The 27115-nt window shown below is 47.9% G+C and overlaps 1 protein-coding gene across 1 annotated transcript; it reads left to right on the top strand.

Moving 5' to 3' along the window:
* Positions 1–869: 869 nt before the first annotated feature.
* Positions 870–27017, top strand: GPR20 (G protein-coupled receptor 20). Its single transcript, XM_065629644.1, has 3 exons — positions 870–937; positions 15614–15710; positions 25777–27017. Exon 3 carries the CDS (start codon positions 25798–25800, stop codon positions 26848–26850), a length of 1053 nt encoding a protein of 350 aa, XP_065485716.1. The 5' UTR covers positions 870–937; positions 15614–15710; positions 25777–25797; the 3' UTR covers positions 26851–27017.
* Positions 27018–27115: the final 98 nt, after the last annotated feature.

Here is a 27115-nt window from a genome sequence, read left to right as displayed (position 1 = left end):
CCTGCCACCTCTGTAATCCTGTAAAAGGTTGATCTGTACGCGTATATAGGCACATTCATGTACACACTCATCTACACGGGCCCATGGAGCCCATGTCTTCAAGGCCATTCTTTCTGACAGTAAAAGCAATCCAAATCGTCACCTCCTATTCCCTTGGAGATAGGCACAGGCCTGGCATGCACACAGAGGCAGTACAACTGGGCAGCTGTGTCCACGTGTTGTTGTGTAGGGGCACTAGACCTCCCTTGGTCCCTCAACATTCCCTCCTTCCTGCTCCCCTTGAACCGGCATCGAGGTGCAAACAGCCGCCAAATGTGGGGGAAGACAAGGCTCGTGCTCCCAGCTGGGGTGCTGGTGCAGGCGGGAAAGCAGTTCTCTGTGCTGATATGAGGGTCAGGCCTCCAACATAACATCATAGAATCACAGAATCATAGAATCATGGAATAGTTTGGGTTGAAAGGGACCTTCAAATTTCATCTAGTCCAACCCCCTGCCATGAGCAGGGACATCTTCGCCCAGATCAGGTTGCTCAGAGCCCCGTCCAGCCTGGCCTTGAATGTCTCCAGGGATGGGGCATGTCCAGGTGATGATCTACACCCAGGGTCAATGTGGTCTCCATAAGCACCCCTTCTTTCAGCATTATCCCCTAAAATCTCCCATGGCGGGCTGCCCACATCACAAAAACTCATCTCCAGCTCATCCTCACTCCTCTCCCTTTCCGACCCCTCCCCTCCACCCTGAAGACATCCTTTGACCAAAACGAGCCGTGGAGGCTAGAAAAGACACTGACGTCAATGTAAAAGTAAACCGAAGAGGTCTGGTTCCTGTATCATCACTGCGCTGGGCTGAGCACTGGGGAGCGAGCGCACGGTCGCTCGGTCGAGGAATCTGGGAGAGGGCTCGGGGATCGGCAGCTGAGATTTCTCATTCAGGCTGTGTAAGTAACTGGCTGCGGCACGTTTCGGGCTGGGAGAAGGGGGGAGAGGGAGAGAGGTTCACCAGCTGCAGCTGGGGAAGGCAGCGTGCTCCGGTCCTGGCTGGGCTGAGAGACTGGAGGGATGCGGATGGGGATGGGAGAACTTGAGAGCGAAGCACGTGGGTTTGGATGTGGTTTGGGTCCATACAGATGGGAACAGCGCTGGAGAGGGGGGATCTCCTGTGCCGGGTGCTGCAGAGGTAGAGGAGGGTCGGGGAGTTTAGGGCTGGTGCAAAGGAAGAGAACATCTCATTGAGGGAAATGTGGATGTTTCTAAATAGGGAACTGGATGCCAAAGTGCCTTTGTGCTGGCCTGTTATCTCAGTCAGCAACGCATGTGTGAGGTACACATACATGTCTGTATGTAAAAAGCAGGCTGCGGGCAGAGCCGTCTGAGGGATTCTGCACGAAAAATTGAGTATTTCTGATATACTTCCACATACTGACTACCTCTGTCAAGTCCAGCTATATATATATATTCATATACACATCCTGCAAGTGTCCCTGTACAGAGATGCAGAGATATACACAAAGCTTTTAGACTCAGGTCACAACAAACTGTTCTGAGAAGGCTCAAAATGAACTTTATAATATAGGGTTAGGAAGCAGAAAACTTTCACCAGGGAAACAGTATGGAAATGTCCCTACTTTGGGTGCTATGTGAATGGGGAGAGCAGCCAGGGCAGAGCTGGGGTGGGTGAGAGGGATGAATGGCCCTGCAGCTCCATGAGCGAGTTGCTGCCAGCTGAGACATGTCCAGCCACAGTACATCATATAGAGACTATCTCCCATCATTTACACAAATTTTACTCAGTGGCAGAGCGTGACAAATTGGCAATGCATCTCTTCGCACTCATTGCAGTTGTGTTTTGGTAACACGAGGAGCCTTTTCTTCTAATATTTCTCACATGCCAGGGCTGATTTCTCTTCTTCAGCAAAAAAATAGCCCTTTTCCTGAAATGGCAGCTCCTTCAGCAAAGCTAAAACTCCCCCATTCGGGAAGAAAAGAGAGCGGTAGTAAAGTTTAATCCCTATTATATGTGCATGGCAGTCTCAATTGAAAACCAGCAGGGCAAATGCTTCTGTCCTCCACGATTAGACGCAATTCTGCATCTCAGCTTGTTCTGTAAATCCCTCCCTGAGCAGAGGAAAGCTGGGCAGACATGGAAAAAAGGAGGCAGAAATGCCCACCACCTCCATGTCATAGCATGTACTGGCACAAGTGAGGACAGAAGCCTGCCTGTGGTGGAAACCTCTTTACTAAGAAACTTTTCTGTATCTCCTTTGTGCACAGAAATCTCTGCTAACCCACAATTAGAAAGAAAATCCCCTTCTTCCCACCTCCTTTCTTATAAGGACACATGGCAACTTAGCAATGCAATTGAGCAGCTAGTTCATTAATCAATCGATTTCAGTGCATTTTGCTTCACTCTGCTCGAGCTTCCATCCCCATCTCCTCAGTGCATTGAGATTAAACACAGACAGGGAGCCGTTGCTTCCCTCCCTGCAGAGCGTAAAGGTGCCAAAAGCACCCTACAAGTCTTCCTTGCCCTGTTTTGAAGAAGCAGGCAAAGGCCAAGAAAGGAATTGTACATGAAACATCTCTCACAGCACGTTCTCCTGGAAACAGAGCAAGCAGAACAGGGGAGGCTGCTGAACAGAGCAATAAATCCCACCATGTGCACGTACAGCACCGTCGCAGCTCTGCTCCCCCTTGCGTGCATCGTGCCCTGGGGATGACGTGGTTCCCGCAGGGACGTGGGCTGTCCTGCCCTCATGTCCCCCTTTGGAAGACCGAACCCCGCACTCCACCTTGTCAGAAGGGCTGTGGGATCTTGGCTATCCGTATTTGCACAGGCTGGAGACACGTAAACAGGGGTGTTTAGCAGGCAGGTGCTCGGCACATTCAGGGAAATCTCACCCTTTAAGGAGACGTGAGTCTCGACGTGTAAAAACAGAGACATCCAGATTCCTGAGCCCTTTTCTAAGGTGGGAGCCAAAAATCCCCCATGGGAGTAACGCTCTAACAAACACACAAAGCACACATTGTTTGGACTTTCCTTTATACCACAGACTGTTATAGTAGGTTTCTATTAATGCCCAGTTGCTAGGTTTAGGAGGAGGTGAGACAATATATTACCTAAACGTGCCTGTTAGCAAACATCCTGCGACATCTAAGGTAAAGTCTACAGCCCCTTCTGAGGATCTGCTTTTTCTTAGCAAGCCCATCTGTAAATACCATAAGGACCCTGACATCCCTTCTTGCTCTCTCTTTTACCTCTCCTCCAGTTTTCACACTTGCATTTTAATTTGCAGCTTTTAGCTCGAGATTTTGCTCCCACTCAAAACGACTGATTAAGGACACCTGAGCAAACTCTCTTGACAACTTTGCAGGGAAACATTTCCCATCCAGTAAGCCCTAGAGAGGCACGGCAGAGTCCAGCTAAGCATGATGAAGTCCAGAGACAGCAGTAGTTGTGCTGAGGTGAAGAGTGAACCAGGGGAATAGAAAAGCGAAGCCCAGGGCCAGAGCGAAGTAGGTCAGTAAAGCTGTGTGGGTCAGATGGGCCAGCTGAGCTGGCTGTGACACTCAAAGAAAGGATGTCACCCATCAAGATGACACTAACCAGGAATGCTGCTGTTCAATCTCAGCGTGATATTTACTGGGGTCGATACGCCATTAGTGTATAGACACAGAGGAACTGAATTCTTTATTATCTTTTATGTATAATCCATAAAGGATGTGTATCTCATCTATCACAGCCTCAAAAGCACCACTGGAGCCATTATCACACAGCAGAAAGGATGACTTCTCCCACCTCGGTGCCAAAAGATTTACTGTCAAATGCCCCCTTCTCTTCGTGACTCCCACCTTTTGTACAAATTCCTGCCAAAAAGACAGGGCTCTGGGAAATAGCCCTAAGGTGAACAAACACGGAGTGTGGATCCCGGTGTGGATCCCCTTCCTCACATGCACTGAGGATATCAGCCCTCTCCATGGGACACCTGGAGAGATGGATTTGGGTCTCATTGGAGAGGTGCCCCATAGTGAAGCTATCACAAGTAGGCTTTGGCCTCATGGATGAGGTGGGGATACTGTGGAGGTTTGCCAAAATTCTGTTTTATCTAGGGTTACAAACAGCTGCAAACACCTACATTAGAGTAGTTCGTTCGCTGCAGGTGGACATTGGCAAGAGGAAATAGCACCAAGCTCTGAGCATGTGGACCCACCCAGAGTATCTCCCAAGTAACAAGTGATAGGACAAGAGAAAATGGCCTCAAGTTGTACCAGGAGAGGTTTAGACTGGATATTAGGTAAAAATTCTTCATGGAAAGGGTTGTCAGGCATTGGAACAGGCTGCCCAGGGCAATGGTGGAGTCACCATCCCTGGAGGTGCTTAAAAGATGCATAGATGAGGTTCTTAGGGACATGGTTTAGTGCCAATGTTAGGTTCACAGTTGGACTCAATGATCTTGAGGGTTTCTTGCAATGAAAATGATTCTATGATTCTGTTATTCTATCCTACAACCACGTCAGGCGTTCATAACCTACCAGGGTCCTCTCAGAGTGATGAACCCAGAAAGATATAGTAAAGTGGGTACCTGGGCTCTCCGTGGGGTGTTTGAGCATCGTCTTGCTGGTCTGTCCGCTCTCCAAGAGCTAGTCAAGGAGCAGTGCAAACTGAACCCACAGGGCATGCCTTCCCCTGTAACCAGCATGGCCTTTGTCATTACCCATCTCAACTGGGAGGCTTATTAGCAGGACATTTAGCTGGGTACAATTCCATCCTCATCCCAAGGGTTCTCTTCTGGCAGGATGGAGAGGGAAAACTGGGGTTGTCATGCTGGGTTTCACCTGCTTGGCACTTGCAGAGTCGCAATCCCCCAGCAGTCAGGCTGGCTCCTGTTGGTTGAATATGCCAAGCAATACATCTCTGAGAAAAATCCAGGCTGCCAAGCTGTGTTACGCTGTCTCCAGCTACCAATTATGTAGATAAATCGATTGTCATTAGAGTGATGAAGTATCTCAACAAAATAAACTTTCAGGAACAAGGCGGCCCATTTTTCACACATCAGCCTCAAGGCTTCCTGCTGCTTTGATCAAATGCAGAGAAAATTGTCTCCAGGCTGCGCTGGTGTTAGAGATACAGACTTGTGAAGGTTGGAGCAAGCCAGTGAGGGACAGAAATTTCTAATAGACCAATAACTGCACATTTTTGCACTGTTGTGCAAGGCAGGTAGAGCGGATACTATCCAAACGGGTCCAGGGCTGAGTTGTGGAGCAGGGTTGCAATACGATAGAGTTGCCCAGGGCAGGGTTGCACAAGGCAAACATGCTGCCCCCAAGCCACCCCTTCTTCCACCACCCACAAAGGGGTTTGGCAATGTTGGGAGCAGTGCACAGGCATTTCCCACTGCTGTCTCAGCCACATGGATTCAGGTCAGCAGCACAAAGAGTTGTTACACCCCACTGTTGCATGAAGCCACCATAAAGTTCACTCCAACCAGCAGCCACCTCAGAGGATACTCGGGACTGAAATAGCAATGGGCAGATGTCAGGAATCATCATCACTGGCAGGAGAGGGAAAGGAAAGGGAGTTGTGCTGCCTCTGGCCCCTGACTAGATTATGTCTATCTCATACCAGGGATATTCATCTCTCACTCACAACAGTATTAAGTTCAGCCAGAGAATCAGAGCTGCTAAGACACTAGCAGTAAAAAACCCAAAGGTGGGATTCCTCGTGAGCAGCTTACCTGGGAAAGTGCACTATTATTTTGAACGCACTGATTTATTAATTCACTCAGGATGGCTCAAACCACTAGTTCGTGCCCAAGGGAGTTCAGCAGTGGAGCTCAGCATCTTGACTCGCAGTATTGCGACTGATATATGACTAGCTGTGATCGGATGGCATATCTAAAAATACAGAGCCTGTGGTTTATTTTTCTTGGAAAATGGAGAGACACTCAAAGAAGCAGAGCCCAGTTTAGCAACCACAGCAGGCCGGATTTTTGCTTTAAAGAAGCCAGCAGAATTTGCCCAAAAGAAGGTGCCACTTAGGTTGTGTTGCAACATTGGATTAACCTGCAGCTCTAGCACCACGGGGGGATCCTCCATCTGCCCCAGCTGCTGCTGGATCTCTAACTCTGTATTACAGTGGACAAAGATGTGATTCACACATTCCTGCTGTAGAAGACGTGAGCAATAGGATTTCTCTTACCCAAAGGAGGTCTCTACACTTGGACCACCGCAAACGGGGCTGGCCATTTAGTACAGATTTGTATTAATGAACTAAGCCCTGTGACATGAACCCATCTTGCACCATTCCCAGAGAAGCTGCCACAGATGTCTCTGGACCTGTTATCAGGTCTGCCTTCGGTCAGCTCTTCTCCAGGCTAAACAAGCCCAGTTTTCCTGGTCTGTTCTAGTGGGTCACGTTCGCTGGACCTCAGGTCATTGTCATTGCTTTGGTTTGGACCTTTTCCAAGACAGAGACACATGCCTCTTTCTTTAGCCCATTTAACGCTATTTATTACATCTAATAGCGCTTTTGTAGAAAAAAATCCCTCCAGACAATGTAAAAGGCATGTCAAATAGCACCTTATAGCACCTCCTGACATAAGAAAGACTGAAGCTATCAGTAACAAGATGAAGTTACGGAAAGGAATGATTCAGCAGTGACAGGCTGAGCTTTTTCTCCTGATAAAAGTTTGCTTTGAGACCATAAACACAATGTGGAGCAGGGCCTTGATCTTCTCTCCATTATGTCATTCATTGCCCACACCTCAACAAGTTCAATGCTTCCTTGATAACCAATCACAGAATCACAGAATGTCAGGGACTGGAAGGGACCTCGAAAGCTCACCCACTCCAACCCCCCCGCCGGAGCAGGAACACCCAGATGAGGTTACACAGAAAGGTGTCCAGGCGGGTTGGAATGTCTGCAGAGAAGGAGACTCCACAACCTCCCTGGGCAGCCTGGGCCAGGCTCTGGCACCCTCACCATGAAGAAGTTTCTTCTCATCTTTAAGTGGAACCTCTTGTGTTCCAGTTTGTACCCATTGCCCTTTGTCCTATCATTGGTTGTCACCGAGAAGAGCCTGGCTCCATCCTCCTGACACTCAGCCTTTCCATATTGATAACCATTAATGAGGTCGCCCCTCAGTCTCCTCTTCTCCAGCTCCAGAGCCCCAGCTCCTCAGCCTTTCCTCACACGGGAGATGCTCCACTCCCTCCAGCATCTCCGTGGCTGCGCTGGGCTCTCTCCAGCAGTTCCCTGTCCTTCTGGAACTGAGGGGCCCAGAACTGGACACAATATTCCAGATGCGGTCTCACCAGGGCAGAGCAGAGGGGCAGGAGAACCTCTCTGACCTACTGACCACCCCCCTTCTAATCCCCCCCAGGTCCCATTGCCCTTCCTGGCCACAAGGGCCCAGTGCTGGCTCATGGTCACCCTGCTGTCCCCAGGACCCCCAGCTCCCTTTCCCCTACACTGCTCTCTGACAGCTCGTTCCCCAACCTATACTGGAACCTGGGGTTGTTCCTGCCCAGATGTAAGACTCTACGCTTGCCCTTGTTATATTTCATTAAATTTTTCCCCGCCCAACTCTCCAGCCTGTCCCGGTCTCTGGATGGCAGCACAGCCTCTGGCGTGTCAGCCACTCCTCCCAGCTTGGTGTCATCAGCAAACTTGCTGACAGTGCACTCTATTCCCTCATCCAAGTCGTTGATGAATATATTGAATAATACTGGTCCCAGTACTGACCCTTGAGGGACTCCACTAGATACAGGGCTCCAACTAGACCCTGCCCCATTGACCACGACTCTCTGGCTTCTTTCCTTCAGCCAGTTCCCAGTCCACCTCACTACCTGATCATCCAGACCACACTGGTAACCATCAATGGTGACAATCTATTCCTGTTTATAACCTCATCCCAGGCAGAGAAAATATCCCCTGGGATTTCTGAACCATCGCATTTCCACCTGACTTAGGTCCACAGCAGGTTCACTCTGCCCCATGTTAGAGACAAAAGTGTCCATGATCCTATAGCAAAACCCACCAACACCATCAAGGGTGCCTGCTGGATTCTGCTGCCCACCCATTTGTCTTCAAGAGAAAACTGATTACTCTGCTACTCCAGTTTCCAGTAAGTAACCACATTAAATCATGTGCATAATTCCCTCCTTCCCTTCCTGAAAATTTCCCAAGGCATGTCTGTACCTTGTGCTTAGAGGGGTCATTTCAGCAATAGGAAAACGGAGGCACCTCCCGAGAAAGTGGCTCTTTGTCCCCGATGAGGCCCCTTGCACAGAGCTCGCCGCAGGAGCAGGGACTGCCTGCAAGGACAGGAGCTGTAATTCCAAACAGCTGAAAACACAAAGCAAAACACCCCCTCTAAAATAACAGGCGAAAAAAGTTAGCAAATGTACCAGCTTGTTCCAGAGGCAGCAATATTAGGAATCATTTGTAACCGGGCAGCAGCAGCAGGGTGTTTGCAGGGGTTTTTTTCTCCCCCAATGGGGCCCTTTTCTTTTCTTCCTGTTCCTATAGGGTTTTTCATCACTGTGGCATTTCCTACTATAATCCATCAGATTTATGCTGCCCTGTTCCAGATCAGAGGATTGCTGAGCTCTGTGCGTGTCTAACAAAAGACAGCTCTGCCCTGAGCCGTTCACAATCTCTACAAACCAGGCGAACAAAGGGGATGGAGAGGAGGATTAGCATGTTTGCCGAGAGTAGGGAGGGGATGTCTTTCTTTGAAGCCATTTGAGGATCATGGGTCCAAAGACCAGATTTTCTGAGATACAGACGTCCTTCCTTCCAGGCTAGGCTGCTCATATGGCAAATGACACTGGGCATGGAACAGATGGCCCTGGAAGCACCCTGCTGCCCCTTACTAGGTCTGTGCTCACTGCTAAATCAGAGCAGGTGGAGGTACCAGACTGGTCCCCTGAGGTCCCCACCACCTCCTAGCCCTGCGTTCACGGATACCCCTTCTGTCCTCTGCAGCCTCACAGGGTGCAGCGAATATCGCGTTGGAGGTTTTCCAGCTCAGCCTTGCCACGTTGCGCATCCAACCTCCCCAAAGGCAAGAGCAGAGTGCTGAGACCTGCCTGGGACCACCCTGGAGCCACATCCCAGTGCAGCCACACCAAGCATCCTGCCAGTTCCTACGTTGCCCTCCTGCTCTGCCCAGCTCTGACCTCCCCAGGGTGCGTGTGCCCAAGCGATGCCAAAGCCTGCACAGCTTTCCCCTCCAAGCACCAGTGTCCCTATGTGCCCAGTAAGAAACAAATCGGGCAGGAAATACTTTTCTGGGAATGTGGAGAGCTCCATGGTGAGGTTGTGACACTGGACATTGTGTTCTTGGCAATTAGCTCCTGAAGCTTTGAAAAAAAAAATCAAGAAAAGAATGAGAGGTGGCTGCTGGCCAGATCAGGGGTTGGGGGCCAGAAAGGTCAGAGTGGGACCTTGCAAGGGATCCCAACATGGGTTGGGTCACAAGGGGCAGTCAAGACACGACATGCCTTGTTGGGTCGCTAAAGGGCCTCTTCGGCCTATTTTGTTGGTGCCTTGACTGAGGAACCTTCTCAGAAACCTCACCATTGTGCCAGCTGTGGTGAACTGGGCAGACTGGGATGGAAAGAGGGTTCCTGACACCCCCACAAGGTACATTCATAGCAGGACAGGGCACATCCAACTTCACACCCTTTGCCATACAAGAACTGGAGACAGGCAGGACCAATGCACTCCAAACCAGTCACCCAGGAGAGACCTCATGGTTCACCCAGAGGACCGGCCTGCTCTTTGTGTCCTGCAGACATCTTCTTTTTTTTTTTTTTTTTTGCAGCTCAGCAGGTCTGTCAGCAAAAATGCCATGGCCCAGGGAGAAAAATGGAGGGGGAGGCAACAGTCAGAAAAATCAATTCCCAAATATGCGGTGGGCAGGCAGGAAACTGGTTCTTGCACATTTTCTCCCCCGTCCCTGAGTCACCCAACAGGAGCCACGACTGTCATTTGGGAACCACTTGTCTCTCCCTGTCCCTCATCAAACAGACAAATCGCAGCTGGATCCTATCAGCAGAGACTCCCATATGGCAGATGTCTGATCTCCCTCCTTTTACAAACATGCAGATGGGGAGCCTGTTCAGAGGCAAGGCCACATGCTCATGGTGGCCTCTGCCCTTTGCAGTCCTCTGAGGACAGTAAAGTGACAGCCCAGCGAGGACTGGGAAGCACCTGTGATCTTGAGCAGTTGGCAGGGGACATCAACTGCTCTCTGCTGAGCTTCTTATGTCAGGTGTAGAATCATAGAATCGTAGGATAGTTTGGGTTGAAGGGACCTTCAAAGCTCATCCAGTGCCACCCCTGCCATGAGCAGGGACATCTGCACCAGCTCAGGTTGCTCAGAGCCCCGTCCAGCCTGGCCTGGGATGTCTCCAGGGATGGTTCATCCGCCACCTCTCTGGCCAACCTGGGCCAGTGTTTCACCGCCCTCAGTGTAAAAAATTTCTTCCTCATGCCTACTCTGAGTCTCCTCTCTTTTAGCTCAAGACCATCACACCTTGTCCTATCACAACAGGCCCTGCTAAAAAGCCCGTCCCTGGGTAGGTGCAGCTGCCTCTGGGCCCTGCTGAGATGCCATTACAGAGGCAGCTGAACCATCTTTTATGGCTCATCACAGCCTCTCTTGCCCATGCTGAGGGTCAGGCAACCAGCCCTGGGAGTGTTGAACATGACCAGTGGCCATGGTCCAAGCTCTCCTTCTCCAAGCAGAAGCAGCATCCCCAAAGAGGCCAATTTTAACTCAGCTTGAGTAAATGGAGTTCTGCAGGGTCAAATCCAGCCCTTGAGCTCCTTCCCATGCTTGTCCACAGGTCCTGGTGCCTCACTGGCAAGGAAATTGCCACTCACAGCATGAGCAGGACCCAAGCTGGATGTAGGACAAGGAGTCAGGGGTTTTCCCTGGCCCTTCTCAGCTGCACCAAATCAGAATAGCTACAAGTCGTTCCCACCAAATATCATCTTCTCACTGTTGTCAGGGGGCTGTAAAAGTTCGGGCAGGTGATTTCATCCATCAGGCATCACCTGCCAGATCCCTGCTCTGCTCCATTACCGTCTGCAGCAGGGCTGGGACAGAAGCCAGTGTTTTGTTCCTCGTCCTTTGAAAACGTTCCCACACTGCTGTCCAAGGCTTTCCTTCCAGGGGACAGCAAAGTGCGTCCCACTCATTAATGATGAGGAAGCGTGATGGGATTGAAGCACAAGCCCCAAATTCCTACACATTTGGGGAGAGTTTCAGTGTCGGCAGATTTCTCCCTAAACCAAATGCTATGTGGTGCTTTCCTGGCAGTTATTTTCTGTAAAAGGGGGGTCCAGCACAGCAACTTCTCCACCCTTGCTCTGTCTATAAGAACCAACCCAATTCTCTGAGTCAGTTCTGCGTCTGATTCACAGTATCCCATGATAGTCCTTGAGACTGTAGAGAATCAAGAATTTAGGGTTCATGGGCAGTGAATATCACAAGGACATACGTGAGTGTTTTCTAGAACTTATTAAGGCCTGGAGATCTTCTGGAGTAGATTTTTCTAGAAGGAAGACTAGTTGGGGTGGGTAAAATGGATGTAGACTCTCCTCCATGCTATTAATTTAATTTGCCACGGCAAAGGGTTTACTCAGAGAGCAGGGAGCAGAGCCCACCTACTGTTGCCTCTCCATCGACCCTACATCAGCTGGGCAACCTTCCCTTCAAGCAGTCTTCTGAGGACAGGCTTGTGTTCCTGTGTGTTTGTTATGACTGTGGGCATCACTTGCTCCCATTTTTCCTTCTGGTTATTCTGCTTCCTGGTGCAGGAGCAAGGTAGTGGAAAAATGTCTCAGAAACACGTGTGTTGGAGGGAAAATGGAAGAATGTTCAACTGAGGTGTTCTAAGGGCATGTGAGTTCACTTCCTCTGAAGCCACTGATAAAAAAAAAAAAGGTTTCCCAGACAGCTCAGTGAAGATCCACCCTTTATTGTCCTCCATGTAGTGAGGATTCCACTCTTCAGTATCCTCCATGCAGTCACGGTAAAAGCTCCTCAGTTTTCCGAGTCCTGATTCCGTTGGGTCTGGGTCCAAGACCTTGGGTTGAAGCTCTCCTTCACCACTGAAGAAGACAATTCATTCATGAGGAGCCATTCGGTATAACAGAGCCTACATTCAATTTCCTAAAAAAATGCATTTTTAGACTGGTTTAGACCCTTACAGAGTTGGTCAACAAAGACATCTTGAAAGCCCATCTCAGCAGTACAATAGTTTGTTACACAGTGCCCAATCTCAATCTCCTCCCCTACATCAGGGGATGAAAGGACACTCAGTTTCCCTTTTTAGGCCATAAAATGATGAGAGGCATGGAACAGCTCTGCTGTGAGGACAGGCAGAGAGAGTTGGGGTGTTCAGCTTGGAGAAGAGAAGGCTCCGGGGAGACCTTATTGCAGACTTTCTGTATTTAAAAGGGGCCCACAAGAAAGATGGGGACAGACTTTTTAGCCCAGCTTGTTGCGATAGGACAAGGGGTGATGGTTTTAAACTAAAGGAGGGGAAATTCAGTCTAGACATGAGAAAGAAATTTTTTACAATGGGGGTGGTGAAACACTGGCCCGGGTTGCCCAGAGAGGTGGTGGATGCCCCATCCCTGGAGACATCCCAGGCCAGGCTGGACGGGGCTCTGAGCAACCTGAGCTGGGTCAAAATGTTCCTACTCATTGCAGGGGGTTGGACTAGATGAGCTTTAAATGTCCCTTCCAACCCAAACTGCTCTGCGATTCGACAATTTTTGAATAGGACTGGAAAAGTATACCATTCTCCTGACAAAAACTGAGAAAACATCTCCCCCAGGGTGGCATGTGGTATCAGACTTCTGCCAACCTCCTTCAGAGCCATCTGCCATCCTGCTTTGCTACACTGTGCCACAGAAGACTTTTAAATGGAGCCCTGTCCCATCCCTGTTTTACATGGCACGGTTAAAGGATCGCTAGGAATTAGTATGGACCAGTAGCACCCTTCCCTGCCGTGACTATGATTCTTTCCCCTATGTGCTAATTCCAGCTGAGTCAATACTTTCTTCCACCTACAGTTTCAAGACATTCACTGCAATATTTAATCCTGTTGCATATCCAGCGAACAAGCTTGAAAATTTTCCACTTACTAAAGCTTCACTTTTTTTTTTTTTTCCATCCTTTCCTCCTGCCTCTGGGAGGGTGATAAATGACTGAAAATCCAGAGATGATAGAAGCTCTTCATTCATCAGCTACAGTTGCAACTCCTCCTGAAGTCGAGTGTGGGAACCGCGTCTGGGACAAAGCATGGCCCCAAGCCCGGACGTGCCTTCTCCACCTTAACAGCAGCATCTGCTTCCCAAAATGGCCTGTTCTGCGCTCTCTCAGGCACAACTTGAAACTTTGCAGCTGTTGCCACTCTGAGTCTAGCTCTAAATCCAGCAAAGAGGGAGAGGCTGGGATAGTGGGGGAGTGCAGGGCGCTCATTATCCTGTGCACAGGGATGGGAACAAAGCTCTCGTGCATCACGCGGAAGAACGAACCCAAGTCAGTCCTTGATAAGAAGGGCCAGGCAGTCTCTGAGCAGGTGAACAGAGCGTAGGTACCAATATCTCATCCTGGAGAAAAGTCTCCTCTTTCTTTCAGTCTTGTGTTTGCAACTCCAAAGAACTATTCTCTAAGTACAAAAGTTTTGTTGACGGGCTGGGGAGAACTTAAGCATTTGCCACCATAGACAACAAGAATCACAGAATGGTTGGGGTTGGAAGGGACCTCTGGAGTTCATCTATTCAAACCCACCTGCTAAAGCAGGTTCACCTAGAGTAGATCACGCAGGAATGCGTCCTGGGTCCAAGTTCATCTACCCCACCCAACATTGGACCATAGGTTGGTTTCTTCTCTTTTGTTCTTTCCCCTGTTCAACTCCCAAGTTGGAAGGAAGTGAAGGCAAAGTTATTAGGCAGACAGGACTCATGGAGACTTTCCAATCACACTTGCTTTCCAAGTCATAAGGAAAAGCAGATGAGAGCCCAGGCACGTGCCTGAGCTGGAGGTCAGTGGTGTAAGGCTGGATGCCTGGATCAGGGGACACATAAAGTCAAGAAGGATGTTCCCAAGATTGGGGGAAGAATCTGCCCCTCAATGTACAGAAACTCAAAATAGAAAATCAATAAATTAACCAGACAAAAAAGATCAGCTCAGTCTTCCTGGGAAAGATCCAAGGGTGAAAAACTAATTCCAGAAAATGAGGTCAACCTTCTCTAATAACCATAGCTACTGTTTGTGCTCCAGTGAGACATGCATGTGTGGAGTTTACCTCTCCTCTATTTATGGATTTGGCCTTTTGACCTGGAATTCAATGCCTCTCAGTTGATCCTGTTGTGTTGTGACGGGCTATATTCTGCATGTTTGTTGCATTGGCACCGGTGTTGTCTTTATCTAAAGGGTGAGGGAACAGAGCAGTCCAGGGCTGATACTAACCCAGCATCCATCCTCCTTGTCCATCTAAACAACTACATTTGATGCAACTCCTCATTTTATTTTTTTCTGCCTTTATTCCCAGAAGGGACCTCTAAAGCTACTGTAAGCTCTCCTGGAGAGAACATCTGTGCAAGCCCCACAAAAGATGGCTTTTTTGTACCCAGTTTAGAGCAGGAAATATCCCGTCATGAGGTAGGACTTCGGGGGATTTGGGATATCTGAGTCTTTACAGCATTCATCAGCAGAGACAACTTGAAAGTTGATCTGGTCGTGTGTTTTGAACCCACCTCAACTATGTGATAGTTTATTATGCTTCACTCAATCTCAATTTCTTCTCATGCAGTCAAGGGTGATGGGACACTCAAATCTCTACTCTGAGATGGACTTGATACCCGCAACGACTCCACCACCAGTAGGGAAGGGCAGTGTGAGGATGGAGGAACATGTTGGAGGCCTCCTTCGTGAAACCTCAGACTCTCTGTTTCCACCTTTGACTCATCTATGCTCAGCCACTTCAGCCCAGTCCTTGGACAGATCTTGTTGACCCCTCTCCCAAATGACTGCAGCCAGAGCATCACTGAAGTTGCAGGGTCACCCTTTGTCCCCCAGTGCCAGGTTTCTTCTCAGGGTCTGGACATCTGGATTGGCTCAAAGCATGTCACAGGCTTTGCAGCATTTGGTCCAGCACCTTGCAACTGCCAGGGATGCTTCTGTGTAATCCTAATTCATATCAGGAGATGAAAAAAGAGGTGTTTTCCTCTTGTGTCACATAGTGGCGTTGCGGTGGCCTTGAGCTGGTGAGTTCTCAGCACAGTAACATCAGTTTTAGTTTACTAGAGAAGTTCGGGCATTAGCACCGTGAGGAAGGCTGAAGGCTTCTTTAGCGTTTCCAGCACTTCATAAATTTCAGAGAGATTTAGGGCAAGGAGCCAGATGTTTGAGGAGAAATTCTGAACACTAAAGACAAGTGGAAATTTTTTTTTTTTTTTTGGGTAGTGTGTATTTTTTCCCATTAGTTGCAAGGCTATATTTAGAAGAGAGGAGGGGAGAGAGAGCACGCGAGAGAGAGATTAGGCATTTCTTCTTATTCTGTAGTCACTCCAGTTGTTCTGCTTGTAGGAACAGATGTCTCTTTCCTGGGGCGATAGCATTCAGATCCACGAGGAAATTTTCTTACCGGCAGCTCCTCTAACATAGAAGGGAGATCGGGCCAGAGGTAAGTCAGTCTGTCGTGGAGGAATAAAGGGACCGTTGCAGTGAATGCTTTGGGATATTGGTCACAGAGAAACGGGGGGCATGGGATGGGAGAGGTGACAGCGGGTGACCAGACCCTAAATCTGGAGTGGAAAGCAGAGAGCCCTGGCAGGGATGGTGGTGAGAGGGTCCTGCTCCAAACACTTGGATGAGCAGCTCGGGAAGCCCCTGTCTCTGCCCATGCAGCAGGTGTGGAAGTTCATCAGGTGCCCGACCTGGAGATCCAGGTTGTGAGCTTCTCTGCTCTTGGGTTTTGGGGCAGTGTCGCGACATTTGGTTGTTTCCCGAGGAGATGAAGGGTGATGAAAAGTGTGTGAAGATGCTGGCTTTCCCCCATTGAAAAGCACTATTCCAGCTCTTGTGAGGTGTGGAGTGATGTTTTGTTTGTTTCTGTGTATTCCCAGGCATAATGGGATTCTGGGGAAATGCTTTCAAGCAGGTTTCAGAAGCCAGGAGAAGAGACAGGGCACTGCCTGGCACAGGGTCAGCTGCCACTGGGGATGTTTTACCTCTGGCTGTGCGGCAGTGTGCAAACAGAGCTCTAGGAAAAAGATGCTGTTTTCTTTCTCTGAATCCGCTTGCTGGGTCAGTCTAAGGAGAAACAGAACCTTTCCAAGGTCCTTAACCAGGCTCCTTCAGAAAAGCCTCCTGCTTTCATAGTGACACATCCACTAACCGTTCAAAGTTCTTCCAAGTTAACCTGGAAAATCCAAAACTTGCAAATTCCTGAAAGCACTGGTAGAACAGTGCTTAGCAAAGGAAACCACAGAAACCAGTCTCCCAAAGGGTTAAGATCTGGTTTTCCATCCTTGGACGCCTCAAAAAAAGTCTGCTCCCTGACCGGGTCTCCCATCGCACTGCATTCCCTGGGCCAAGCCCAGGAATAGCTCCGTGCCTCAGTTTCTCCCTGAAGCCAACAGAGCAGCAAAAGTTGAAGTGAGCTCTGGGCTGCAAAGCTGCATCCATAGTGGGCTGCTCTGATGCTCATGGGGCACCTGAGCCCTCTCCTCAATGCATCACCCTCTCATCCCTTCCGGCATTTGTGTTACCTTTGTTCTCTGTGCTCCTTGAGGTGTGAGCACTGCCTCTCCTGTCCTGCATCCCTGGGCCATGCAGGACCCCAGGTGTTCCTTAACAACAAACCTCTGCCGCTGCTCTTCCCCCACTGTCCTTTTCAGGCTTTTTGTCAACGGACAGAGCCAGCTGGCAGCTGAAGGCAGAAAGAGAGAAAAATCCTCAAAGATTGCTAGATTTGCAATTTAAAAATTCCTTTTCAAAAACAAGTGGCAATGCACAGGCCAAACGTTGCTCAGTTTAATGTCCCACAATGTTTTTTGCACTTGCCTGTAAAGTTCCTTTATGTACCTATATGGTAATTTTTACTGCAGGGTTCTCCTTGTACACAGCCACAATAGCTGCTATTCCAAACTGACATTTCTAGCACTTGGTCCCAGGCACCCTTGAAGTGCTAGACAGATTACTGTAACCCAAATAAAATCAAATGCATTTCTCTTCTACTGTTACACCCTCCCAAGAAGACAGCCACAAATCTGTCTCTACTGGCTGGACCTATAAAACTTCAAATCCACATGTTTCTTTCCAGATCCAGCCTTTAAAAAAATTTAAAACCTCTTGGAAAAAAATTTCTCCTGACAATATAAGCTTCCCCTTAATGTTATACTTATACATAAAGGACAGAGAGGGATACACACAGGAGGTCACGCTCTGATTTCTCTTAAAGTATCAGAGCTAGAAATACACAGCAGCTACTGCAGAGATGTCACTCTGTGCTCCCTTGTGACAAATGACATTTGGGACTAGCCCTGATAGGCTATGAGATATTAGTCTTTTAAATGCTAATAGCATGATTTATAGACCGTTCACCAAGACATTTAATATTTCTGTCGCTCCAAGGCCAAGATCTGGCAATGCAGAAAAGAGGGACAGGAAAAAAGTGGTGGTATCAATAAGGCATTGTAGATGGTTAAACTTTGCGGGGGGACTTTTCAGTGTGGTATAAACAAGAAAGTGGAGGTGTAAGCCCTTTATTAGCACTTTAAGTTGACCAGTACTAGCAAGCATCATTAGAGATGTACTGGAGGACCTCTGGGTGCCCACAGCTGCTTGGGTGCACATTTTCAGGTACAGAGAGGCAATGAATGTACAATCTCACTTCTTGTTTGCTTGTACGGGTGTATCTGTGCTCCTCCTTTCACAGGTTGTGGCATTACTGCTGCAAACAGACATAGAGAAGTTATAAGCTCATAAGAAATCTGCCAGCACATGAATCCCCTGCTCTGTGTATCTTTGGGAGCTTCATTCTGTATTTTCCACGCGTGCTCAGGACAGGGCTGTGGGAGGACCATGCAGATCTTTCCAAGTTTTAAATAGATTGTTTCTGGGGCATCCAGGGCTGATGATCCATCACCTCATTTGAAGCAGCAGGTTCAAGCCTAGATACAGAGAGTGGGCATCTGGGCCAAGCCAAGTGGCCTCCCTTCCATCTGGGTCATTTTGCTCTGCAAAGAAGAGGAATGCAGGTTGGAGAGCTGTGCTCTCCCTCTTCTATCTGGCAGTGATCCCTCACAGCCTAGGATGATCTGTTGGACTAAATCATTGCTTGGGCACCAACAAGCAATTGCTCACCCCAAACGGAACAAGGTGCCACAGCAATACCCATTGCCCATCCACAGGAGGGCACTGGAGATGAAGGAGCACATGTAGGCTAGTTGGGCACATGAGGCAGGGGGCAAATGGCTCAAGAGCACATCACCAACACCAGCCCAACAACCAATATTGCATTAATCTCCACACATCCTTGTCCTGTGATTGCCTACAAGACTTGAAGGACAACCCCTGGCTATGCCAGGGACTGGAGATCCAAGTTTTTCCTCTGGCCAGATGGGAACTGTAGAGATTAAAAATTCAGTAGGGAGGCATCATCCTTCTTGCTGTTGTGCAAAGTAAGTTCACACCTTTCTCCTTCCAGACAAAGGCTGTAATTCAGCATGTGACCATTCAAACCACTGGATAAAGCAGGAGTTGCTGGCCATTGTGCTCTTCGTTACATGTGGGCAAGCGTGCCATGGCTGACCAGTGCAGACACCAGGCAATTAGCTATCAACTGTCCCCAGTCAGGCTGATTCTGCCATGAGAAAGACATTATTTGGTGTAAATCTGAACTTATTTCACTTCAGGAAAACAATGAGAGGCAGACAATGCTCCCTCTTTAAAAAAAAAAAAAAAAAAAAAAAAAGGCCATCCAGCCCTGTTTGCAGTGTTTCAATGCCAAAGCAATTGTGAATTTGCAGGGAATAAGACCAAAATGAAAAGACGTGTGGTGGTGAGTGCTGCAAACTCCTTGCAGGTTCAATTAGAGGAAACAAGGATCACTCTCTGTGCTTATTTGTGTGTTTGTCAGCTCTGATTTCCTCCATCCTCCTAATGTTTTTCAGTCTGTTGGCTAATTTCAATCAAAATTTGGCAGGAGGGAAAGATCACCTCAGTTTTCAGGAAATTAGGCAGCAAAGAGAGGAGAAAGTCAAACAAGTGTCAGAGCCAAGGGAAGAGCTGGAACGTGAGTGCTCATTAAGGCAGCCGAGTGTCCACATGGGAAAAAGTTATAATAAGCATCTCGACCAGGGCAAAGTATTCATTCAACCCTGCAAGCCGCTGCAAGCCACGAAACCATAAGCAAGCAGGTGTCATTTAATCTGACACTCACAGAACTATGTGGTTTTTGTCTCCAAATCACCTTTTTTTTTTCCCGTAGTATTGGAGGGGGAGGAATACTCCAACTCTGTCCAGCCACCCTCAGATCTTGAGGCTTCTAGGGGACATCAATGCTTAGGAATCAAGTGAGAGCAGAGATCTGATTCCCAAAAACATGGGATCTTTCCCACCCTGGGAATAGCTCAATTTCTGCTTCAGAGTGGGATATTTCTTCTCCGGACACTAGCTCCCATCTCAGTGTCTGAGGGCTAGATGGGAGCCAGGTTTTCACCTTCAGCAGCTGTATTAATTCTTTTTCTCTCCCTTTCTCCCTCAGTTCCCACTGCCAGCAAACCCACCCTCCCTAGGCTGAGCATGAGGAACACAGATCAAGCTCTACCACGTATAGGGCAAGGTCCTCGACATGCACAAAAACACCATATTTGGCCAGTTTGAGCCGGAGTTGAGCGAGAGCTTGCCAGAAGGAGAATCATACAATTTAAATTGAAAAGAGAGTGGGTTTAACCCTTCATTTATAAATACGAGGATAAATCACCCAGGGAACTTTAAACACAGAAAGGCTGCAAAACTAAACATATGCTGCTACCATCTCAGGCAGCAAAGTAACACCAGCAGGTAGGACGTGGTAAGGGAGATGGGGGGACGATAGAGGAGCCAGGTTGCCGTATCAGATATTCTGATTCAGGACAGGGAGATGAGAAAAGCTGAAGCTGTTTATACTAAATAACGCTCACTCTCACTTGTTAATCTCCTTTTCATCTTTCCAGTTGTGGTACGTGGCTCTCTTTTTCTCTGGGTCTGCACACCGAGATCCTATCTGCACACCAATAAATAACCCTTTTGGAGAGCAGTTAGGACAAAGTTCAGTTGCCTGACCTGCCTTTTGTTTTGTATCTCACTAGTTGAACTGCTGAGCCAGATCCAAAAGTGCCCTGGGTTAAGGAAATGAACCCTGTTAACTTCAGCAAGTGGAGGGTGAGGCTTAAGGATGACACCAAGCAAAAATTTGGGTGGAATGAAATACGGGATGGTTACGGATACCTTGCTTGGGCAGATGTAGCACTGAGCTGCCCATGGTAAATGAACAAGTGATGCCGAGCAGCGAGCAAGCGAGGGAAGAGGCTGCACGACCTGTTTTCAGCACAGCGACCATCTGTTTCCTATTTGGCCCAAGAATGATGGAATTGGTTGTGTCAGGCAACAATGAGAAAATATTTCAGAGAAAGTCCCCCTCTCTCAGTGCTCAGCAGGGACCTTTATCAGAAACCAGGTCAACTCCCAGTCCCCGTCCCTCCCCTTATCCCATTTCTACCCAGATGCCTGCTGTACTTTTAAGGAAATACTACCCACAGTCTCACAGCCAGACAGACAAAATGCAGCCTGAGAGGTATAATATAACAGCATAAGCCAATTGGCACGGTCAGACGGCGCTCAGAAGGATGCATGTTTACCCATCTTGGGCTTTGGAGACTGCCAGCTCCAGGAAACAGGGATTGCATGAAAATCTGTGGGGCTGAGCGCTAAAATAGGCAAGAAGAGGGCTGAGCTCCAAACTCTTTGAAGATTTTAGGAAGGGGGTTAGAACAAGGGTTGCTTACTCTGTAAGCAAAGGTGATTGTGGCTCTTGTAGCTCTGCAGGACTTCGTGACAGAGATGCAAGCAATAAATTGCATTAAAAATAAGAAAATAAAGGTTTGCAGAGGCTGCAAAACTTCTCATGTATTTAACCATGACCTCTGCCAGCTGTTATATGCAGCTACACGCAGCTGAACTGACTCATTTTAACACCTGCATGAGTATTTCTGATGGCAGAGAGAGAAACTTGGCATAACTTTTGTGATGGGGGGTGGCAGAATTGGAAATCTTTGGAAACATTTGCTTTTCCTCAGACGCAAGGTCATGCTGCCATTCTGTGCCTTGTTCAGCCCTCTGCGAAATGGGGCAACGCACCTCTGTCGAGTGCTTGGAGACCCACAATGGAAAAACACTTAGTAGCTGTTAACTGGGGGGTTTGGTCCAGCTCCATCTCATTAAAAGAACTCAGAGGAATGTTGTTGCTTTGCCAGTCCAGCTCTCCATCCCTTCTGCTTGTGAGACATGAGATGAGGGCAGTCCCACAAAGACAGGAAAAGGCCACTCACCCGAATATCCATCAGTAACAATTTGATTAGGAGAAGACCTTTTGCACTGCAGCCCAAGAGGCAGCTTTTCCACAGCCTGTCAGTGAGGAAATCTCCAAAATTAATTAAATTTGTTGGGACTTCTTTCATGTATTTGCTTGGATTTTGAGTTCAGACGGGGCAGCGATGGACTGGGAAAAGACACAAACTCTAACTCAGCTCCTCCCTTGCATAATCGATCTGACAAACAAAATGGTTTTTAGCTGTTTACTATATCTGGAGTTTATTTCACTGCACATGGTGCTCAGTGGAAGAGGTGACTGTGTGAGCCATCACACTGTATATGCTGATGATTTTAATTTCTCTATATGGACTGTACTCAGGGGATCCTCCTTCTGTTAGTCTGTAAAGTGCCTCAGTAGCATTGTGAGGATGAGGAACGTCTGAATGCATTTTGAGTTACTGATTTCACTGAGGAAGGAAGGGAAAAATAAAAGATGAATATCAGGTGTTCATGATGAAGGATCTGAGCCTGAAGAAAAATCTCCCAGAGGAGGCAAGCTACTAACAAGATGTAAAATCAGAGAAAACAGCCAATACATTAGAATTACAAAAAAAAGACAAATGCATACACAACTCAATACACTCTAGGGCACATTAAGGGGTGGCATGGGTGATTTTGTCTTGTCCCCTTGCTCGACTATCTGAATGAACATAGATATAAAAGCTTACACTGCATTCAAGGAGCAACCAAGTCTTTATTTCTTGGTTCTCACTGGTGCAGTGACTTATGTAGTGCTCCTCTTGAAAGCATCTGCAAAGAGAATCTGGGAGCAGATCCAGGCATCTGCTCATTTCTGTTTGTTTTTGTAATTAAAGAGTGATACAAACAAATAGAGAAGATCAGATGGAGAGAATATCAGAAAATCATTAGAAAATGGGCCAGCATTCTGCATCCTCTTCATGCATCTTTCTCGGCTGCCAAACTTTGCAATTCCACTACCTTCAGACAGTCTTGGGTCTAGTTTTTCCTGTTATTCACTGATCACGTTCTTGGCACAAATGTAGAGACAAAAATCTCTCCCAAGAGTCTGCAGGCTCATCCAGACCCAGACAAAATAATATGAACACGTGTGCTACTTTGGCTGCCACCAGAGTACAGTCCAGGGGGTGGTAATCTGGTCATTCCTGAAACACAAGATGTTCCAAGGTCCGGTTGCTGCTGGAGATCGCCCAAGTGCAAAAGATGACAGAAATTAGAATTGCTCTTCTTTGCCCAACAGTTCTTTGGGACATTACAGGTGGTCTGATCCCAGGCTTTGGAACTGCAGACCTGCAGCATAATCTGGCACTGGGTTTGATCTAAGGAGGGCATTATGGTTGAACACTGGCCATTTTAATGGTCAATTCAATTACTTGAGCTCGAGTGGCTACCTAAACAGAACAAATTGCCATTTCAGTATAAACATCCTTCCAAGTTCAAGGATATTGAAAACATCTTTTTCTTTCACACCACTTCCATAGAATAGATGGGAGTCAGGAAGAAACTAGAGCAATCACCAGACTCCAGGCCAACCGACCTAAGCTCCAACATGATGGCAAAGTCACTTCACCAAGAATTTCCAGAGGGAACGTCACACCAAATGTTCTAAATTCTCAGACCTAATCTCTGCTTTCACCCAACAAATGTTCTGCTTTGAGCTCTCCTGGCTTGAATTAACCATGTAGAGTAACCATGACTAGACTGTAACATCCCATGAAGACGCTGGATCTTGAATGTTGACCATTTATCAAACATACTTCATTCCTAGACCTCTCCAAAGTGAGAAGAAGCAGGAAAGCACCCACACTTAGGTCACTCAGTCCTCCACAGAAGCCTGCCTGGCCATATCCTATGACCCTATTCACCAGTACAGGCTGGGAACTGCTCTACTGAAAAGGACATGGGTGTTATGGTGGACCTTGGCCTGAAAAAGAAGCAACAAGCAGTGTGCACTTATTGCAGACAAGGCAAAGTACATACTGTGACACATTAGAAGGTTCATGGTCAGCAGATGGAGAGGAGTTATTGTCTCTACCAATTCATCACTGGTGAGGTGTCCGGTTTGGGAGCGCTCCATTCAGGGGAACCTTGAAAGAGAGAAGAGGATCCAGCAGAGGCTTTACAAGGATGGGAAGAATGCACCAGTACAACCTGAGGCCAAACAGCTCGAAAGTGGCTCTTCAGAGGACTTGGGGGTCCTGGTGGACACCAAGTTGCACATGAGCCAGCAATGCACCCTTGTGAGAAAGGTGGCCAACAGCATTCTGGGTTGCCTTAGGAGGAGCATTGACAGCAAGTCGATGGAACTGATCCTTCCCCTCTGCTCAGCACTGGTGAGATGTATCAGAAGTGTTGCATCCAGTGAATGCACAGAGACTTGGGAATCTCTTCTCCCAAATCTCGGTTCCCCAGATCTTTATTTCAGAGAGCTGGAAGCCTTCTGTTTTTGTCAGGAGGTGCAGAGGAGTTCAAGAGCTTGAGAATTACAGCTAGCAGGGATTTGTAGTTCATTAACCCAACAAGTTTGGTGGCTGGGCAGGAAAAGGCTTTGGTTCTTGCCAGGCAGGCTCAGAGCTGTTGTGATGTTCTCTGGACCCAGTTAGGACTGTGCCTGCAAAAGATTTGCTTTTGGCCAGCAGGAACTCTCCTGAGGACCCACTTTGCACTGGAAGTTTTCTGACCTAGAGAGCTTCCTCCTCCACTTCATACATGGCCACCAACAGCTTGAAGCATCTCACAGGCAATGAGACACCTTCGGTCCATCCTCCCGATCCCCGTAAGCAGCAAAAAGGATTAGTGCAGGCAGAAAGCCAGCTGCCAGAGGATGGGGCATGCTTGGAGCAGCTGGATCTCCAGAGTCCTTCAGCAGTTCAAGCCTCCCTCATTGACACACACAGCCCGGGCAAGCTGCAGTTCCTGGGAGTGCTGCAAGATGTGTTTGCAGCTCCTCGTCTCCTACACTTCCACACTTGGCTCTTTCGTAGCAGCGATTTCAAACTCTCATAACTCAAGTCTTTCAGCATCAGTCTCTGCTGATTCAAGCTGGGTTTTTTTTTAACCTCGAAGTCCTGCCCAGCCGCTTTGAGATATTCCAGACATTTTTCAACCATTTATTTTTATTGAAACCAGACAAGTCTCTGTATATATTGGGCTTTTTTTTATAGATATCTTTTTAATACACAAATCAGTTTAAAATAGTGTATAAGTCACGAGTGATTTGCAAATTAAACTGTCAAATCCTGGCAGGAGTAGCGGCTGACATCCTTGGTTTGAAATCTCCCAGCTGCTGTTGCAGTGAGTGCAGATCGCTAGAAGATGCCATACAACCTGCTTGCGCTTTCCTGGAAAATTCAGCCATCCTTTGACTTCAGGAAAGTCTTACAGTTCCTGAAAATGCTGCTGTATGTAACTCTCTAATGGGATCACCTGGCCAAGGGAAGGGATGTAATATTTTAGGAGTCAGATGCTGGGGTTATGGTTGTGCCAAGAGGTTGGGCAAATGTCTTCTGGCTGCCAGCACTATCCTGCTCCCATGGCAGGGCAGGAAGAGCCTCCAGTTGGGAAGAAGCTGCTCCAATGGAGGAAGGACTTACAAGAATAAGCACCATGTTCAGGAAAAAAGACTTGGTAGGAGCCTCATATTGACCTGACCCTCCCTGCCACAGCAGAAAATGGCCTGTGCCCTCCATGAGCACCAACGCACCCTGCTTGGCCTCAGCAACCCCGTCTACTTCTCTGGGCCATTTGCCATGTGGCTGGCACAAGCATGACCATGTGTAGGTCCCCCGAATTTCCCTTATCTTTTGCTGCCCTCAGCATAGTTCACATCTCTGTTCTTGCTCAGGCCTTAAAAAACACTTTTGCACAGGGCAGAGAAAGAGAAACTTGACGTGGGGATTGTGTGTGTCTTCTCCAAAACATGCATCTGTTTTGGAAGACAGCAATTATAAACTCAGGTAATTTCCTAACAATTAATGGTAATCCCATAGTGGCAGATGAGACACTCAGAGAGTACAGCAATATATATAACTACTGAGGATGTACAAATACATTGGTTAAGATCTTCTTAGGTGACAATATTTTGAGTCCTGAGGAATGCTGACATCAATATACCTCTGTTTCTTTTCTTCCAGATCACCGGGAAGTCAGTGACCATGCCGACCTCCTCAACCCAACTGCCAGCCCTTGACTCTATCAACTCTACCCAGCAACCCAGCTCCAACATCTACTTGTTTTCCAAGTTCATCCACCCTGATAATGAACTGTACACAGAATTTTACAGCCTGTGGATTGCCCTGATGGTGGTCAACACCATCATTTTCCTGGTGGGTGTCGTGCTGAACAGTTTGGCGCTGTATGTCTTCTGCTTCCGTACTAAGACAAAAACCACCTCTGTTATTTACACCATCAACTTGATTGTTACTGATCTCTTGGTGGGCTTTTCCTTGCCTGTCCGGATCATCATGTTCTACAGTGCAGGGGACTGCCTGAATTGTTCCCTGGTTCACATCTTTGGCTACTTTGTGAACATGTACTGCAGCATTCTCTTCTTGACGTGCATCTGCGTTGACCGCTACCTGGCAATTGTACAGGTGGAGGCCTCACGTAAATGGAGGAATCCCACCTGTGCCAAGGGCATCTGTGTCTTCATTTGGATCTTTGCCACTGTGGTGACTTTCTCCATCCTGACCACAGCTATACAGTTTGCTGCGTGCTGCCTCTCCAAGATCCTGGTCCTGATGGTCTGTGAGTACTTCTTCCCCCTCATCATAATCATCTTCTTCACCACCAGGATTATGTGTGCCCTGTCCAAGCCCAGCCTCATGCACCAGAGTCGGGAGAGGAGAATGAGGGCTGTGCAACTCCTTATCACCGTCCTCATCATCTTCATGATCTGCTTCACTCCTTTTCACGTGCGACAGGTAGCGATCGCCATCAACCCAGACATGCCCCACGATGTCAGCCTCCTTGTCTACCATGTGACAGTGACTCTGAGTAGCCTCAACAGCTGCATGGACCCCATTGTCTACTGCTTCGTCACCAATAACTTCCAGTCAACCATGAAAAACATCTTCAGGAAAACCGAGCCACAGCAAACCAGTGTGGACATCCTGGGTACGAATAAGAACTCCAATGCAATCATCGCCTTCTCAAACACAATAGCAAGCCCTGTGAGCTTGCCTTCACCAAGCAGTGTCCAGATATAACCCACATCTGAGGGGACACGCTGCAGTAAGCCAGTGTAATGATGCTGGGACATTTCTAGGATGCACAATACTATTCTTTGACCTCTTTTTTTTTAGGCCAAGGTTCAGAATGACAGAGGTGGAACTCTGTTGTCTGTTTGGAAAATTTAACTTGCAATGCTGTTACTACCAATACAAAAGACAGTCTTTTAATTACTGTTCCAAACAGGAAAGTTTTCTTTGTATTTTAATACAGACATTTTGCTAGCAACAAATTCTTTACTGT

The sequence above is a fragment of the Caloenas nicobarica genome, chromosome 2, assembly GCF_036013445.1.
Source record: "Caloenas nicobarica isolate bCalNic1 chromosome 2, bCalNic1.hap1, whole genome shotgun sequence".
In the NCBI taxonomy this organism is placed as follows: Eukaryota; Metazoa; Chordata; class Aves; order Columbiformes; family Columbidae; genus Caloenas; species Caloenas nicobarica.
Note: the sequence above shows the minus strand (reverse complement) of the source record. Positions and strands in the feature narration are given on the sequence as shown.

Bases quoted from the DNA above. Each gene is read 5' to 3' on its own strand.
- GPR20 (XM_065629644.1), top strand. From the start codon at position 25,798: ATGCCGACCTCCTCAACCCAACTGCCAGCCCTTGACTCTATCAACTCT.